This window comes from Geotrypetes seraphini, chromosome 11 (genome assembly GCF_902459505.1).
Source record: "Geotrypetes seraphini chromosome 11, aGeoSer1.1, whole genome shotgun sequence".
NCBI lineage: Eukaryota > Metazoa > Chordata > Amphibia > Gymnophiona > Dermophiidae > Geotrypetes > Geotrypetes seraphini.
In genome coordinates, this window is record NC_047094.1 from 62,831,596 (window position 1) to 62,850,882 (window position 19,287).

At 44.4% G+C, this 19,287-nt stretch overlaps 1 protein-coding gene and 1 long non-coding RNA gene across 3 annotated transcripts; both read right to left on the reverse strand.

The window, feature by feature from the left end:
* Positions 1–207: 207 nt before the first annotated feature.
* Positions 208–10,050, reverse strand: LOC117368796. The gene is made up of 3 exons (XR_004541026.1): positions 10,038–10,050; positions 4,337–4,456; positions 208–2,742 (listed from the first exon to the last, which is right to left on the reverse strand). It is a non-coding gene; the product is annotated as an uncharacterized LOC117368796 (long non-coding RNA).
* A 568-nt stretch (positions 10,051–10,618) lies between these two features.
* LOC117345818 lies at positions 10,619–18,963 on the reverse strand. Of its 2 annotated transcripts, none has more exons than XR_004536516.1 (2): positions 18,787–18,963; positions 10,619–10,730 (listed from the first exon to the last, which is right to left on the reverse strand). XR_004536516.1 is itself a non-coding variant. In XM_033914990.1 (2 exons), the coding sequence occupies exon 2, from the start codon at positions 13,918–13,920 to the stop codon at positions 12,637–12,639; it is 1,284 nt and encodes a 427-aa protein (XP_033770881.1). In that variant the 5' UTR covers position 13,921; positions 18,787–18,963; the 3' UTR covers positions 12,346–12,636. The 2 variants fall into 2 exon arrangements, 1 of the variants encoding a protein (XP_033770881.1); XM_033914990.1 differs by lacking the exon at positions 10,619–10,730 and adding an exon at positions 12,346–13,921.
* Positions 18,964–19,287: the final 324 nt, after the last annotated feature.

The window sequence follows — 19,287 nt, forward strand, 5'->3', positions numbered from 1 at the left end:
TTATTTGATAACCTTACATCGATAGCGCTTGCTGAACACTCTCAGACCTATATTGTGGCAGGAGATTTTAATTTGGCTCTCGAACCTTCCCTTGACAGGAAATCTTCGCTATCATACAAGATAACGCGGGCGTGGCATAGTTTACACAATATGCTCTCCCAATTAGACTTGATTGATACCTGGAGATTTTTACATCATACAGATTCTCAATTTTCCTTTATTCACCACCTCATAATTCATATTCTCGCCTAGATTATTTTTTCCTCAGTAAAAGACTATCAAACAATATATTAACTGCAGTGATCAACGAGATTTCAGTTTCTGATCATGCAGCCATAGAACTCCATCTAGACAATATTATGATGAGAACTATACCACATTCCTGGAGATTTAATAATACATTACTAGATGATCCTCAGTTTGTCCTTACCATAAGGGCTGCCTTACAAGAATATTTTGCATTGAATTCCCCTGAATGTACCAATAGGGCTGTACTATGGGATGCATGTAAGGCCTATATTAGAGGTTGCATAATGGCATATCAAGCTGGAAGAAATAAACAAAATAAAAAAATTCTTATAGATATGGAAGAAAACATCAAACGATTGGAGATATCACACCAATTAACTCCCGATCATATGCATATTCTGACTGAGCTGCGTGAACGGCGATTGAAATATAATCTACACTTAAGCACTCAAGCAGGTAATACATTATTTATGCAATCTGCATCCTATCATAGCACTAATAATAGGAGTGGCCATCTTTTGGCTAAGTATCTGAAAATTAGAGAGGAAAAATCTCATATTTATGCTATATTAGATGAGGCTGGAACCACACATACTGAACCAATGGAAATTATACATCAATTTAAATTTTTTTACGAATCTTTATATACTACAGAACTAGTGCATCAAGACTCTGCGGAATTTCTAAAGCCCGCAAATAAAAGACCCCAATTAACTTTAGAGGATAATCTGCTCTTAGAAGAAGATATTACTCTTGAAGATATTGTATCGACCATACATGAGATGGCAAAGAAAAAATCCCTGGGACCTGATGGATATACGGTTGAATTTTTATGACACCTTTAAAGACATTTTGACACCCCACTTGCTTCAACTATACAATTAATTTAACTTAACGGGCGAAGTTATGGGAACGTTTACAGAAGCATCTATCATCGTTCTACCTAAACTGGGAAAGGATAAGCTCAAAATTCAAAACTACAGACCCCTCTCTCTTATTAATGTGGACGCAAAAATTTATGCGAAAATATTAGCGAATAGAATTCAAAAAGTACTTCCCAAGTTGATTGGTGAGGAACAAAATGGTTTTATGGCTGGAAGATTAACGAGTGACAACACTAGATTGTTTACATCTCTTATTCAAATTGCTTAGCACTCGTCTCATCCATACCTGGCTTTGGCTTTAGACACTGAGAAGGCGTTTGATAGAGTCGAATGGCACTTTCTGTTTAACGTAATGGCCTGGTTTGGTTTTACGGAGCACTTCATCTCCATGGTTAAAATATTATATACTAAACCCACCACTTCAATTAGATTAAATGGTTTAACGTCTAACATTTTCCACCCTACTAGAGGAACGAGACAGGGATGCCCACTATCCCCCTTATTATTTAATTTAGCGCTAGAGCCCTTACTCCTCTATATAGACAAACTTCTACCATTGCTGATATTAGGAGCGGATCTTTGGAAATGAAATTATCTGCATACGCTGACGATGTATTGATTTATACTGATCCTCCTTCGTTACCATCTTTATTGGACCTCATTAACTCTTATTCTAAGTATTTTGGTTACAAACTTAATATGTCCAAAACAGAATTGATGCCTCTCAGTCACCATGTCCTTAGACACTCACTCGAGGATTATAGTTTTCAGTGATCCCATGGGAAAATAAAATATCTTGGTGTACATTTTGGACCAACAATTGAAGACATGATAAAATTTGCAGTGGAGGATATAATCCAGATGATCTCTACACTTACTGCTCGATGGAATCCACTTAATTTGTCCTGGTGGGGGAGAATGGAGTCTATCAAAATGGTGATTGCTCCGAAGATCTTATATCCCCTGAGCATGTTACCTGTTTTGTTGCCTTCTTCATTTTATAAAAGAGTAGACCAACTTTTGACCAAATTTCTTTGGAATAATAAGGTTCCTAGAATAGCGTTACATAGATTGAAGCTATCTAGAAGTGAGGGGGGGTACTAATTTTCTGAATTTTTTTAGACTATCACTATGCCTTCTTACTGCGCCAATCCTCTAAGTGGCTCCTACATAGTACCTGTAATACTTCTGATTGTACTTGGCTTAAATTAGATGCGGAACTGTATAGATGGATGTCTCTTGATTTATTACCCTTTGTATCGTCCTCTGGTTTTTTACCTAAAAAAGATTATATTTTGGAGGCTTCTATAACTGCTCTTCAAGAAACGGATAAATTCCTCACTAATAACTGGAATAACTCCTTGCATATTCCAATTCAACATAATACCGTTAATTGGAAAAAATGGAAGGCCTCGGGTATTTGGAAATTGGCCGACCTATATGATTGCAGCAATTGGATACCATATGATATCCTTAGCTCCCGACATCAATTGCCGCCTTCAGCTTTTTTCCAATGGTTGCAACTCAAACATGCATTCCGTGACCTTATAAATAATAAAAAAGGTGTCTGGGAGGAACCTGATCTTCTGGGTTTCAGTCGGACGTATGCCTATAAAAAGAAAGAAGCCTCAAATTGGTATAAACCCCTTCAATCATTTAAACAACCTCCCCTACATACTACTCAAATTAAATGGCAGTTAGACTTTAATATTACCATAGAAGAAGCAGACTGGAGTGAAATGTGGACCAGTTGTATAAGCTAACTAGTTCGGCAGTACTTTATCAGTCCTTTTTCTTTTTGGTATATAGGGCTTATTGGACACCTAGTAAATTATCGAAGATACAGAAAGACCGATCTAGTGATCTCTGTTGGCCTTGTAAGCCAGTGTTTTTCAACCTTTTTACACCTATGGACCGGCAGAAATAAAAGAATTATTCTGTGGACCGGCATCGGTCCGTGGACCGGCAGTTGAAGAACACGGGGCTAAGTCGTGGGCCAGACCTCACCCATCTCTACCCAATCTCCACCCCAGACTCCACCCCCATAATAGTACTAATTGCACCTTGCACATCCCGTGCCTCATCTGGAAGCCTTCCCTCTGGCGTTGCAACGTCAAAGAGAAGGCTTCCGGTTCAGGCGTAGGACGCCCGTAGGAGCCACTGCCTGCAGCTATGTGCACTGAATCAGTTAGGAAGAGGGAGTTGGCTCGAAGATAACGCTGCATCGATCGCACCGTGGACCGGTGGTTGAAGAACACTGTTTTGGACCTGATGCATGTGCTGGCCCTGTGGACCAGCAGGAAATTTCTGTGGACCGGTACTGGTCAATGGACCGGTGGTTGAAGAACACTGTTGTAAGCTATCCTTAGGTACATTAAAACACATGATATTCGAATGTCCTCTATTACAACATTACTGGCATACGGTATGGGCACAAATTTGCTCGTTATTGGATATCAATATTCAGATGTCCTATCCGCTCTTGCTCGTTAGCTTGACTGCTTCAAGCTCGCCCTTATCTCAGGACAAAATTCCAATATTACAACTATTACTATTGGTAGCACTTCGTATCATATTTGCTAATTGGAAAGATTTCACGAATGTATCGCATAACGAATGGTGGCATACAGTGTGTCTATATGCTAAATATGAAAGGATAGCTGCTGAACGACGTGGATTCCTCTCTAGATTTGAAAAGATGTGGGCGCCACTACTCACGTCTTTGGAATCTTCTTCATAAGACATGCTCTGCTGCGGCCCCTGCGACTCTGATAGCATCTTGGCTTAAACTTTATCTAAGCTGTTTTGCTTCTGCTGCTCTGTTTCTGCTGCATTATTGTGTTTTCTGCTACAACTGTTGATAATGGCTATATCATGTCACTGATGAATATTGATTTGTATTATACACGTCTGACCAGTTCTATTATTAATTTTTGTTATGGTAGGATGTTTCCTACTGTACTTTCTTTTGTGGTAATGATTGACAATTTGCATTCTTACTGACATTAATGGCTTAGATTATTGGTCATTGTTACCCTATTGTTGTATACCTTAAATTGTTAAAATGTCAATAAACATAATTGAACTAAAAAAAAAAGAAATTATGCACAAGGAGGTAAGATGCAGTGACTCACTCCAAAGTTCTGCCCCTTCATGATAATATATTTTCCTTCCTTCCCACCCCAATCCTCTTTGTCTCTTACCTCTCTTTGCTTTTGCGCATCCTTTTCCATAGAAGAAAGCAGTCATAGCAGAGAGGGAAAGGAAAAGGATACTCCCACAGATGATCAAAATAAAAGTTTTCAAGTCCAACTGTCCATAGACTACAAGAAAAAAAGAGAGGAGAGATAATATCCCAGTTCCTGAGTATCTCTGCTCTCCTGTCTCTCAGTGTACCTGTCCAATTTCCTTTTCACAGCAGAGAACATGTTTTAGTATTTTGACTGAAGCCTATGCTAAGGTAGATGAAGTGTGTGTGTGCTTGCTATTCCCACACCCTGTGCACACTTCATCCAGACAAGATTTTCTAATGTATGCCAACACATTAAAAAGAACTCCTCTCCTTCCTATATACCATATTTTTTGCTCCATAAGACACATCTGACCATAAGACGCACCCTAGATTTAGAGGTGGAAAACTAGAAAAAAAACATTCTTACACAAATTCTTCCTGCCAGGCTCTGGACCCAAAACCACACTCCTTACCAAGCTCTGCACCCTGTCCCCCCACCCTGCCAGGCTCTGTACCTTGTCCCCCCTTTGGTGGTCTATTGGTAGGCCAGGACAGGGCACAAGGCAGATAGGGCACAGGGCAGGCAGGGCCCCCCCGTACCTTTTTTAAATTTTTTTCGAATCCCAGAAGATGTGTCAAGATTGAGGACTGCAAGGCATTCACAGTGCCTGCAGGAGGCCTCCTTTACAGTACCTTGCAGAAGCAGGAGTCTCTGAAACATGATGGAATGAAGATAAATGGGATACAGCACTGCCGGGGTACAAGCGCTATCGCCAGGACAGAAAGGAGGTGGAATAGCCCTATACATAAAAGAAAGCATACAATCGACAAGAGTGGACACAGCAGAGACGACCAACAAGCTGGAATCGCTATGGGTTAAAATACCGGGAAGGAAAGGGCCTGAAATAAAGATGGGCCTATACTATCGTCCACCCGGGCAAACTGGGGATATCGATGAAGAAATGGAAGCCGAGATGAAGCAAGAATGCAAAAGCGGTAACACAGTTATTATGGGAGACTTCAACTATCCCGGGATAAACTGGAGTCTTGGAAGCTCAAAATGCACTAGGGAGATAGAATTCCCACAAGATTGTTACACAAGATTGCTACACAAGATTCCCACAAGAGCATACATAAGATTGCTTCATGGAGCAGCTTGTTAGAGAACCAACGAGAGGAAATGCCATTCTGGATCTAATCCTAAATGGGTTAAGGGGACCTGCAAAGGAAGTGGAAGTAGTGGGACCGTTGGGAAACAGCGATCATAATATGATCAAGTTCAAGGTTGAAGTAGGAATACCGAAAGGAAAGAGAACCATAGTGACAACTTTCAACTTCAGGAAAGGAAACTACGAAGAAATGAGTGAAATGGTAAGGAAGAAACTTAGGAACACTTCCAAGAAATGGCAAAGAACATGCCTGGTCTTTTTTCAAGGACACGGTGAGCGAGGCGCAAAATCTGTATATCCCCAGATTCAGAAAGGGGTGCAAAAAGAGTCGAAACAATGTCACCGTGTGTTTCGAAAAGCCAAAAGAGAGTATGAAGAGAGGCTAGCCAGGGAAGCTCGAAATTTCAAACCGTTCTTTAGATATGTTAAAGGGAAGCAGTCGGCTAGGGAGGAGGTGGGACCGCTGGATGACAGAGACAGGAAGGGAGTGGTGAAGGAGGAGAAAGAAGTAGCAGAAAGACTTAATGTGTTTTTTCATCTGTATTTACAAATGAAGACACATCCAACATACCGGAACCCGAGCAAATCTTCAATGGAAATCAAGCAGAAAAATTAACATTCATGAAAGTGAGCCTTGAAGACGTACGCAGGCAGCTAGAAAAATTAAAAACTGACAAATCCCCAGGTCCGGACGGAATCCATCCTAGGGTTCTGAAGGAAATAAAGGAGGAGATAACAGAACTACTGCAGCAAATTTGCAATCTATCCCTGAAAACAGGCGTGATCCTTTAAAAAGGGATCAAGAGGTGACCCGGGAAACTACAGACCGGTGAGTCTGACCTCCATTCCGGGGAAAATGGTGGAAGCACTGATAAAAGACAATATTGATGAACATTTTGAAAGAAACAAATTTCTGATAACCAGCCAACATGGTTTTTGCAAGGGGAGATCGTGCCTAACGAACTTATTGCACTTCTTCGAACGAATTAACAAACGGATGGACAGGGGAGACCCCATAGACATCATATAGCTAGATTTCCAAAAAAGCCTTTGACAAGGTACCCCATGAACACTACTTCGGAAACTGAAGAACCATGGGGTGGAAGGAGACGTACATAGATGGATCAGAAACTGGTTGGCGGGTAGGAATCAGAGGGTAGGAGTGAAGGGCCACTACTCTGACTGGAGGAGGGTCACGAATGGTGTCCCGCAGGGCTCGGTGCTTGGGCCGCTGCTATTTAATATATTTATAAATGATCTAGAAACAGGGACGAAGTGTGAGATAATAAAATTTGCGGATGACGCCAAACTATTTAGTGGAGCTCGGACTAAAGAGGAATGCGAAAAATTGCAAAGGGACTTGAACAAACTAGGGGAATGTGCGACGAGATGGCAGATGAAGTTCAACGTTGAGAAATGTAAAGTACTACATGTGGGAAGCAGAAACCTGAGGTACAGCTATACGATGAGAGGGATGTTATTGAAGGAGAGTACCCAAGAAAGGGACTTGGCGATAATGGTGGACATGACAATGAAGCTGACGACATAGTGCGCAGCGGCCACTAAGACAGCGAATAGAATGCTAGGTATAATCAAGAAGGGTACTACTACCAGAACAAAAGAAGTTATCCTGCCGTTGTACTGGGCGATGGTGCGTCCGCATCTTGGCATTACTCAAGAGGGTTTAGAGAAGAGTGACATGTCTGATAAAAGGTATGGAAAACCTTTCATATGCTGAGAGATTGGAAAAACTGGGTCTCTTTTCCCTGGAGGAGACTTAGAGGGGATATGATAGAGACTTACAAGATCATGAAGGACATAGAGAGAGTAGAGAGGGACAGATTCTTCAAAATTTTGAAAAATAAGAGAACAAAAGGGCATTCGGAAAAATTGAAAGGGGACATATTCAAAATGAATGCTAGGAAGTTTTTCTTTACCCAACATGTGGTGGACACCTGGAATGCACTTCCAGAGGGCGTAATAAGGCAGAGTACGATACTGGGGTTGAAGAAAGGATTGGACAATTTCCTGCTGGAAAAAGGGATAGAGGGGTATAGATAGAGGATTACTGCACAGGCCCTGGACCTGTTGGGCCGCCGCGTGAGCGGACTGCTGGGCACAATGGACCTCAGGTCTGACCCAGCGGAGGCATTGCTTATATTCTTATGTTCTTATGTATTTGTCCATACACTGGCTTCAGACAAACCAGTAAGGGAGGTGTCTTGTTAGCCCCTGGAGCCGTTTAACATTGGTCGCAGTTGCCGACATCCTTCTCTCAATCAGCTGCGGCATTGAAGGGCTGCCCTCCCCCGATAGTACCTAGCATGGGCCCTGAGGGGAAAGGGCCATTGGAGAAGAGTGCAGCATGAGAGATTTGTTAGCCTCCAGAGCCGCTTGTTTTCACAGTACTTTGGCTGTATTTACTGACTTCTTTTCCTGTCAGTCAGCTGCGGCGGTGAAGGGTTACCCTCTCCTGGCAGTAACTAGCATGGACCCTGAGGAGGAGGGACTGTTGGTTCAAGTAGTTGTGGCGACGAAGATCTTCCCTCTCCCGGCAGTACCAAGAATGGGCCCTGAGGGTGAGGATGTATAGAAGATGTGAGCGGTTTTGGCGCGCTTGTAGCACTTATAGTGAGAAGCGAAGCACAGCCAGAATCAAGCCACCATCCATGGAGTCTTCGCAGTGTTGGCCGTCAGATGTGAGCTCTCTGCACTCCTGCCTGGGCCGCGCTGTTTTCTGAATGCCTGCCATCAGTTCTCTTGGGACTCACATTAACTGGGCAGCCATTCAGAAAGCAGCGCGGCCCAGGCTGGAGTGCAGAGAGCTCGCTACTGACAGCCGACACACCACTGGACCACCAGGCTATTAGCTGAATTTTAAAAGGTACGGCGGGTGGGCGGTCAGGGTTTGTTTAAGAAAGTGGTTTATAAAGGTACAGGGAATCCATAGATCAGTTATAAAAAGCTACAATGGGGAAAGTTTTAAAAAGGTACGGGGGGTTCCAAATTTGTATCTTCGTTCCATATGCACCGACATTTTCACCCACTTTTGGGTGGAAAAGAGTGCGTCATATGGAGCTTGTATGAATTTGTAATTCTTCACTGCACTATTTTTCACTGTTTTGGTTGGGCACACTTGAGCTATCCAGTGATTGTGTGCAGGTAGGGGCTTGCTGCCTCTGCCTTGGTGTGTTAAGTGCTGGAGGTTCTCCTCCCCTCGCTAATTCCTCACACTGAGGATATCCTGCATCAACATTATAATATATTTATGCATAGGATTATTACACTGTTTTATTCTTTAAAGCCAGAATACCACTCTCAGAACTCGTTGACTATACTGCCTTTCAGTTGGTCTCCATAAAAATAAGATAGTGTCTTATATTAATTTTGGGCCCAAAAAATGCACTAGGTCTTATTTTCAGGGTAGGCCTTATTTTTATCACGTACAATGATCAGCTATCCCTTCCTCCCTTCCACCCCAATTCTTCCTCTTTCCTTTCTATCCCCCACATGTGCAGCAGCTGTCCTCCTCTTTTACCCATCCCCTTGTGCCTTCCCTCTGCAGCATCTTTCTATCCCTCACTCTCTCCCTCCCATCCCACCATGAAGCAGAACCCTTGAGCAGTATCTTTCTATCACTTCCTCCCATCCCTCATGCAGCAGAACATTTGCCCAGCTTCTATCCCTCCCTTCCGTGTAGCAGAACACTTGAGCAGCCCCACGCACACCCGCTGTGCAGCTGAACCCCCCTAACCCTCCCATTTCTTCCTTCCATCCGAACCCTGCCGACCACGAGACCTACACACCTCCCTCCAACGAGCAGCGTCAGCAGTACTCTAAACAGACTGCTTCCTGGCCTTCTCCCGCCGGGGCCTTATGTGCACTGTGTTACTGATGACATCATCAGTGATGCGGTAGAGGGAATGCCCCAGCAGGAGAAAGCCGTGAAGCAGCCTATTTAGAGTGCTGCCGATGCTGCTCTTTGTCGATCTCGCAGTCGAAGGGTCGGTGGGTTTGGATGGGAGGGAGAGATGGAAATATGGGAGGGTCAGCGGGGGTTCGGCTGCGCGGTGGGGACGGAGTCAGGGGGAGGGGCGGGGGAAGTGCTGCTGCAGGTGAATCCAGGGACTAGGGCATAATTTTGGGGTAGGGGTTATATTAAGACCTACCCCAAAAATCATGCTAGGGCTTATTTTCAGGGAAGCACGGTTTGATTTTCTACATTAAATATGAAGCTATTTATGATAGAGTATAACTACAAAGCACATTAATAAATATATAGCACATTACATTTTGTGCGCTTGTTCAGTTTATTTCCATTTACGCAATGGATATCATCAGTGCTGGCCTTGATCTCTCGAAGAATTAATGTACTGTTTGCTCTGTATCCATAAATGCCAGAAAACACCTGCAGAGTACGATTGCTGAAATTTCCACTAACAATTTCCTCATTAATTAGCCACCATAATTCTGGAGGAGGGCTGGATCGAATCAAACACGTACAAGTAATCCCTTCACGTTTCTCCGTACAGACAGCTTTCATCCAGTCTCCAGACTCAGGCCAGTCTTCAACCATGGGGGTGATAGGGATGGTTGTGGGGATGGGGATGGGGGTGGTGGTGGGGAGAGAGGGGGTGGTAGGGGAAGGGGTTGTGGGGAGGGTGGGGATGGTTGTGGGGATGGGGGTGGCAGTGGTGGGGAGAGAGGGTGTGGTGGGGTAAGGGGTTGTGGGGAGGGTGGGGGTGGTTGTGGGGGTGTCAGTGGTAGGGATGGGAGTGGCGGTGGTGGGGAGAGAGGAACTGGTGGGAGAAGGGGTGCTGGGGAGGGTGGGGGTGGTTGTGGGGATAGGGATGGGGATGGTTGTAGGGAGGGTTGTGGGGGTGGCCGTGGACGGGATGGGGGTTGCGGTTGTAGGGAGAGAGGGGGTGGTGGGGGTAGGGGTGGTGGGGAGGGTGGAGGGGGTTGTGGGGAGGGTTGTGGGGGTGGCAGTTGTGGTGATGGGGGTGGTGGTGGTGGGGCGAGAGGGGGTGTCGGGGGAAGGGGTGGTGGGGAGGGTTGGGGTGGTTGTGGGGATGGGAATGGTGGGGAGGGTCGTGATGGTGGGAGTTGTGGTTGTGGTGGTTGTGATGGTTGTGGTTGTTGTTGTAGTTGTAGTCGTGGTGGTGGTGTTGGAGATAGTGGTATCATCAGGATGTTCTGAAATAAAACACATTAGGATATTATAATCAAAGAGAATTCTGCAGCTTTTCATTTTTGAAACCAAGTTACTTAAGTCAAAACCACATTTACTATGTTATTTATTTTTTACACTGCTTATATTTTGCAAATCCATTATGTTTTCAGTGGATCACAAAAACATTTACAATATTAAAAAAACACAATAGATACCAATTAAAAATGGCATCATGTAGTGACAAGGTGGTATAGTTAAGATGCTCTGGGAAATCAGGAGACCAAAGACCAGCACTATTCCCCAGCAGTGGTATAGTAAGGGGGTGGGGGAAGACCTTCCTGGGTATCTTCTTGGTCAGGGTACTGGTACCTCTCCTATTCTGTGCCCCTGTACCTCAAACTTTTCACTGGCATGAACAGAATCTTTATCCTGGCAGCCTTGGCTTTCCTGAAGTCACTTTTGGGTCACAGGACCAGGAAGTGTTCTCGGTTCATAGACAAAACCGCGGAAGACAAAGGCGCGCGCCAACAACTGAGCGCAAGATGGAGGCGCGCGCCAAAGAAAATGACAGTTTTTAGGGGTTCCGACGGGGGGTTATGTTAGGGAGCCCCCCCTCCACTTTACTTAATACAGATCGTGGCGGCGTTGTGAGTGATTTGGGGAGTTGTAACCCCCCTCATTATACTGTAAACTTAACTTCTTCCCTGTTTTTAGGGAAAAGTGAAGTTTTCAGTAAAATGTGGGGGGTTACAACCCCCAAACCCCCCACAACACCCCCACAACGCGGCGCGATCTGTAAAAAGTAAAAGTGAGGGGGTTCCCCCCCACACCCCACGTCGGAGCCCCTAAAAACTGTTATTTTCTTCGGTGTGCGCCTCCGCGCTGCGCTCAGTTGTCCACGCGCGCCTTTGTCTTCCGCGGTTTTGACCTGACACCAGTGTTCTCAGAGGGAGAGCTGAGGACAGTGTGGGCAGCAAGTTGAAGATGTTGCTCTCCTGTGGTGGGGGAGGATCACTGGGATGCCACCATCCCTCACTACACGACTGTTCCCTAGTAAGATTACAATGTGTCCACGGGTATGATTAATAAATGTAAACCAATTGATCTCAAAAAGTTCTCAGGAGGAAAGTAGCAGCTAAAGGTAGTGACAAAGGTGGCAGCAATGGGTACCATGGGGACCAAGAGCTGCATGGCGGCCCAACAGACAGAGAGTATGATGCTGCCATAGAAGATCTGAACTTTAGAGAAGAGCTGTAAAAATGACTTTTGATGTTAAAAACAGAAGTTGGCTTTGTGAAGCAAAAGATTTTACGTTGAATGGATGACATCTGCATGGAGTAGCTATTTTGGTGGAAACATCTATTCCATTAGCAGTACTGTATATGTTTGTTTATTGTTCATTTGATATCACGCATAGCAGCTTACAATTTAAAATCACACAGAAAGGAATGCCAAAAATTAAAAGTAAAGTAATGCAATCAAACAAGTAAACAATCATACAATAAAACTAAAATAAAGTAATAAAATACCTGTATATGTACCTGCAATTCTACTCAGTCGACTCCAAAAAAACAAAAGCTTTTCTGAAAAAATATTTATTTATTTAAGTATTTATATACCACCTCTAGCCTAAGGGGCTCATAATTTTTTATTTTTTTTTTAAATATTTTATTTATCAAATTTCAAATTTTACATTCAAGTATCCACTTGTACAGAAAGTTGAAGAAAGCAAGCAAACTAAAGACGCGACTAGGAACACCTAGCGCACTATTACAATACAAAATTATATAAGAAACATAAAACTCATAGCTTAACTTCAGCTCAAGTCCTCAATCTGGGTCCAAGATTGAATTAGCGAGTATAAACCAAAATAATATAGAACATAAGGAAAATAAGATCCCTCTACTGAAAGGAGATATCCCTTAATATTCAAACTGCACTCAAAACTTTCCCTTCGTCCATTCGAGCTCCAGCCAAGAAAGCTGTCAGCTGGGGAGGTTCAAAGAAAACATATTTTGTCATACGATAATGTATTATACATTTACATGGATGACGAAGAAAAAATGACCCTCCAAGAGAGATAACCCCTGGCTTTAACATAAGAAATTCTCGTCTCCTTTTCTGTGTATCCCGTCCCAAATCTGGAAACATTAATACTTTGTGACCAAGAAAGTCTTTCTGTTTATTCTTGAAGAAGAGCCGAAGCAACCAGTTTTTATCTGGTGCAAGGGCTACCGTAACAAGTAATGTAGCCGCCACAGCAGACTCTCGATCAGAAAGTTCCAGCATTGCTGATACATTAAGCGGTTGAATATCATCCTGCCGTTGCAATTGCTGTTCCTTAATTTTTGATGGCAAGTAGTAAACGTGGGTAAATGGTGGAATCATATCTTCTGAAATTTCCCAAATCTCTGTTATATAACGTTTTAACATATCCCTAGGCGGCACTGCCGCAATCCTAGGGAAGTTAATCAATCGCAAGTTATTATTTTGTGAAGAGTTTTCTAAGAATTCCAATTTTCTACGTAAATTTGAATTGTCTCTTACTAATGTTTCACTGAGTTGTTTAGAAACTTTTAATTCTTGCTGAATATTCTCAATAGAGTTCTTTGAGTCCTTCATTTCAACCTTCAAATTCTTAATATCAGTATCCTGATTTTCCAATTTATCTTCTAGCAATGCCAGCTGAGGTTTTAAAGATGTAACCAGATTAGCCACAAGATCCCAGATAGAGTCTAGGGTTACTTCTCTGGGTTTTTCAATAGTGTAAATATCTTTAATAGTTTTGATTTTCTCACCAGCTGAGAGCAGGTCCTGGTTGTCCCTTTCCTGGGCTCGGTTCCCCACCGAAGTTGTGGAATCTTCGGCCTCTCCTGGGCTCACCTGAAAAGACAGGGAGTCCATCTCTCTGCTCCCCTCTGTGCTTTTCCTGGCCTCTAAGGGGAGGTGCAAACCGTCCTCTGGTAGCTCCTCCACTCGCGGGGAGCTGGTAATCCGAGGAGGTGGGGGAGGTGCCCTCACGTCGGGGCTTAATGTTGTTTCCCAGGAAGCCGCCTCAGTCTCGCCTCTCCGAGGCGCCTCTACTGAGCATACCGACGCTGCCGTTGCCGGGGTATCTTGCATACGGTGCAGTAGTTCTCCAATGTCGCCGAAGGAAGAGGCACCCGAGCGCCGTGAGGCTCCAGCGGTGCTACGGCCTCTTCTCTTCGGCATACTTAAAATGAAGAAAACCTAGAATTAGTCGTACTGCAAGTATAACTAAAGTTTAATGAGGCTGCCTAGACGGAACTTATACGTAGCAACTTAGGCGATTTAAAAACAGGTCTAAGTGCCCAGAAGGTATCCAAAGTGGCCAGATAAGCACTGCAGACACAAAGTACATACCCCCAAACCCTCCCCGAGTGATCACTGATCCCCCAGACTGCTATACAGATCAAAATAAAAACGTACATACCTGCCTCCAGAACATTAGCACCTGGCATAGGAAAGCCTAGTAGAGCTGCACAGAGGTGGCTTAAGTAGTCGGGGGTGGGGGGGATAGTGAACCACAAAGAGGATGATCCAGGCCCATAAGCCACTCTAACCACTGTACTTCCATATAGGTGGCACCAGCAGCCATAAGGGCTATTGCAGTTATAGACAGGTGAGTATAGTAGAATTGGGGGAGCTCAACATGACCTATAAGGGAATTGTGGTGAGATGTTTATGTGGCACCCTTTTTGTGAATTTCACAGCAGTGCCCTGTTGGGTGCCCCACTACTCTGTTGCCATGTTTGGGTGTCTTGTCCATCACTTTGTTGGCCCCTCCCATATCCAAAAGGTCTTGTTCTAGGTGTTTTTGACTTGGGTGATATTTTGGACAAGAATGGGGTATAGATGTAGTAGCGGTCTAGACGATCAAGTACCTGGACGTACTGTGAAGTGCAACCTATGTTTGCTAGAGATGTCCCCAAAGCAGTGCACACACTGGATCAAAAGAGGCAAATCACAGCACAATTTAAACCTCATGCAGATATTTTTGAGGATATTCACGCTGATTCCTTTAGAGGGAGTTTGAGTGGTGAGCAGCCTGCACTTCCTAGCACACTTCACTCTAGAGCAGTGGTTCCCAACCCTGTCCTGGAGGACCACCAGGCCAATCAGGTTTCAGGATAGCCCTAATGCATATGCACGAGAGAGATCTGCATATAATGGAGTTGCCAGGCATGCAAACCTGCTCCATGCATATTCATTATGGCTATATGAAAACCCAAGTGGCCTGATGGTCCTCCAGAACAGGGTTGGGAACCACTGCTCTAGAGCTATTCCCTGCAATTACAGAGGGGGAGGGAGAGACAGGCATCTAGAGACCCTGCAACACCTGAGGGTTGGGGTGTGTCTGTGCCTTTTTACACTGGAAGGCAGAGCAGCTTGAGAAGGAGGAAAAGGAAAGAAATGCCAGACATTTGAGGCACATATAGCGCTTAGGGCTGAAGTTTCTAAATGGGCAGGAGAGGTCAGAGGCCATGGAATTGGTAGAGGCTGGTGAGGGACTGCCAGAACCCCAGACCCAGTGGGACCAGGCCATGGAGACTGTGCCATATGAACAACTGGAATCAGCAGAGCAATTAATGGGAATGTGTTGGAACACTAAGGCAAGTGAGCTTTAATGCCTTGTATATTTATGAAGTTGGTTTTTTTTCACAAAAAGACTAGAAGTCATTCTAATCACCTATTTGTTTGCTCAGCATTGATTAGCCTAGGAAGGGAAAACTCAAGGGCTGCTGGAAGCCAGGACTGAGATAAGCTCACCCCTGCTGATAAAGGAGTGATACCAGTAAAGCTTAAGTGCAGGAAAGTGAAGTTGTACAGGAGAGCACAAGAACTAACAATCCTGAAAGACTGTTTAAAGGGGTTTTTTCTGTTCTGTGTATACTGAGGCACTCATATGTTGTGGAGCATTCTGACACTGTTTGAGTCTTGTTTTGCTTGTTTTTTTCTTGTTGCACAAACTGCTTTTGTTGTAACCAAGCTGAACATTTTGTTTATTGTATATCATGAATAAACTTATTGAAAAGTCACTGGTTGTACAGTGTTATCTCCCCCGCGGGGGAGGAGAGACCTGAGGAGCAAGGAGTGTGGAGTTTGGTGTGCATATAGGGAACTGATTATCTCTGACTCCGAGCTAAAATTTAGCTTTGGAGGAGATTTATTGGGTGGAGCTGAAGAGCTGAACCTGGTGTATTAGCTGGGAGTCCACTCTTGGACTGAGTTTCAGATCAGGAGCCTGCATTTGCTGTTTGTGCAAAAGGAGAAGCTGGGGCATTCCCCTTCAGCATGGTGATTGATTCTGCCCCGATTGACTGTGCTTTCTGGGGAGAACGGCAACAGGACTGTGTTGGTGGTAAGGTGCTGAAGGACTGAACTTTCTGCTAGATAAGAACTGAACTCAGAGGTGAGAACAGCCTGTGATAAAGGAGTCATTATCCCAGGAAATTAGTGTATGTGCCTGGAGCAGTTGATTATTAGTCAAGATTTAGTTATCATTTCTTTGTGAGGAACTATTGTAAATGTGAGACAAAAGAACTGTTTGTTTAATGGTCAGGACTACATTTAAAGAGATTTACCAGCAAGAAAAGCTTGTTTCTTTGGGAAAAGTGTTTCCTTTATTATTATCCCCACTAAGTCTAAGGTCTGATTGGCCAATCAGGCCTTAGATTAAGTGGGGATGGGCGGACCCGCTATGCCTAAGGCCTAATTGGTCCAGGCTTCTAGAGCCTGGGCCAATCAGGCCTTAGGCTTCGGCGGGATGGGCCGGGAAGGGGCGGGCCCGCTTCATTTCGACGAGGCGTGCCTGCCGGCTCAAGACGTGCAAGACCCATCTAAGAACAGGTTTGGTGGAGTGGAGGTTGTTAGCGCCGGGGAGGGGGGTGCGTCTTCAGGCAGGAGGGATTGGGCACCCTCCTGCCAGCTATCGATATTGTCGGGGGGGGGGGAAGATCGGTAATGTCGGGGGGGCGGTCGGTAGTGTCGGGGGGGGGGGGCGGTTGGTAGTGTCAGTGGGGGGGTGCGTCTTCGGGCAGAGGGTTTGGGCACCCTCCTGGTCAGGGGGCCGCGGCCCGCTATACTTAGAGCGGCAGAGAGATCCCTTGCCGCGATAAGTGTAGCAGACCGTGTCTAATCTAACCCGATTCTCTAACCCGCGTCTGTAACATGGACGCCGGTTACAGAATCTGGGTTTAGTTTAGGCTGATTCTGAATAGGACGCCTCTCCCGGGCGTCCTATACAGAATCAGGGCCTAGGTGTCTTGCAGGCCTCGACTTCAATATAGGCGGCCTGCCTGGGGAGCATTTTTTTTAAAAAACGTGCATCCCGATTGGCTGATTAGACTGCTGTAGGACGCCTACAGCTGCCTAAAATCGGGACGCACTTTTAGAGAATCAGGCCCTAAGTGTCTTTATGTGAAAGACCCAGATATAAACTTACCAACTATAGAATTTGAACGTGCCTTGGGCCTTCGGAAAGCTGAGAAGTCGAGGGATATAATAGTATGCTTCTTGCGATTTCTGCAGAAAGAGAGAGTTCTACAAGCAGCACAAAAAGTTGGCAATATTATGTGGAACAATACAAAAGTGGAACTATTTGTGGATATTTCTTCAGCAACTTTAAGACGCTGTCGAGATTGCCGAGAAGTTACTAGATGTTTACAACAAAACAATATTCGGTATAAATGGCATTATCCATTTGGGAGTTCCTTTATGATAGAAAATAAGCAGCATAAAGTAACATCAGCATTGGAAGCCCAATATATACTTATACAGGCCAATCTTTGGCCTGGTAAAGGAGAAAAGCAACAGTTGGATCAAACACATGTTCTGACTATGAGAACATCTAATCAAAGATGGCATAGACATTACAGAAGCAAGTGATTAAAGAAGCATCTGGAGCAATAGTAATTGATTTAAGGGTGATATGGGCAAATTAAAAAGATTGATAAATGTTATCTTGAGATGCTGAAGAAATGATTTAGGTGGGAGTCGGGGGTGGATAATTAAGAGGTGAGGTGGAGATATTCTGATATCTTTGTTTCTGCTATGTTATTCGAAGTTGTACCCTGCTCCTGCTTTTTGGAACTGGGTGATAGGGTCTGTTTTTGTGGAAAGGGTGGGCTAAGGTTATTGAGGGAGGGAAGCCCAGCAGATGACAAGAGTGAATGGGTGGGTTTGAATGAGGAGGATGGTATGAGTGAGATAAGAATGGGAGTGTAGTTTTACTTAAAGGAAAAATATGACTTTTAAACATCAAAACTGTGTTTCAATAAATGTTCGTGGATTAAATTATCCTAAGAAATGTCAACTTTTCTTTAAAGAAGCTGAATGTTTGCATATTGTCGCACTCCCGGTACTAGCTGGTCAGAATGGCTACCAGGCCGTGCACAAGACATAAAATCCAGGCGTGCCTTTCTCAGGTGAAAAGCCCTGCTAGTGGTCACAATATCAGCTAATATAAAAAAAACAAGTTAGCTGAGTTTCCAACAAAAATAGAAGTGCTTTATTTAACAGTAGCGCTGAAACCAACACTGTAGCCACTGTTCCTAAAGTCCAAATTCAAAATCACACGTTCAAACCAAAACACAGCTCAGAAGATATGGCTAATAAGTCAGCCAAGGTCTGAGCAGCCCTTTCTTCAGGGTATATCACTAATAGTCTTTACTGGTTCTTAGCCACTGATAGGGAAAACAATAATTGTTAATGTAAGTCAATTTGCTTCTTTCAGCACACTGTGTTAGCCTGGGATTGGACAGTTCAGGTAAGCTGGCGGGGGTGGGGAGTTGCTGAATCCACTTCAAAACTTGCCAGAGAATGGCCCCACAATCCCAACCCAGGATCTTTTGTGGATTCAGACCCCACAACTCCCACTAACAACAATCAGTAGCAAAACTTCCTTTATCATGAGCAAAAAAAACCCACATTCAGAAACACAGTTCACAGTCCTTCCACAATTCAGGAGAGTTTTTCAGGAGTGAGCTTTGAAAATGCTCACCACTCACACAAAGTTAGCACAAGTCCCAAAACATAATGCAGTACAAAAAAACACACCAGGAGAAACTTAGCTTTCTTCCATAGCGATTCCCTCAGGCTCCCAGGTAATGTCCATAGGTTCTTCGGTTTGCACACCATCAAGCAGACTTGGCAGAGAGGGCTCATCCAGGTCTCTCATTTCAATTTCATTCTCAGCCTGGAACCTAGAAGCACCTGGCCACAAGTCTCCTTCCAGAGCTGGATCAAGACTGACTTTATTCAGCTTGCTCTGCTCTATTTGGCCAGCATTCAGAGAGCCACGCCCTACTCTGAATGGGGGTTGGGCAGTCTGGTTCTGAGCTTTCTGCTGTTTTTCAATTAGCTTGAACAGGTGGGGGGCTGGGCTGGCTAGGAGCTTGTCTCCTATGGTGTGTTTTAACAGGAGCTACTCTAGGTTTAGAGAACCTTATTATCTCCTCTGGTTTCCCCTCCTCCCAGGCCTCTTGTTCTTGGGCGCCCTTACCAATGACAGAGCTCTGGGATCTGCTTATAGGAGGGCTGCTGCACTGATCTGCTCTC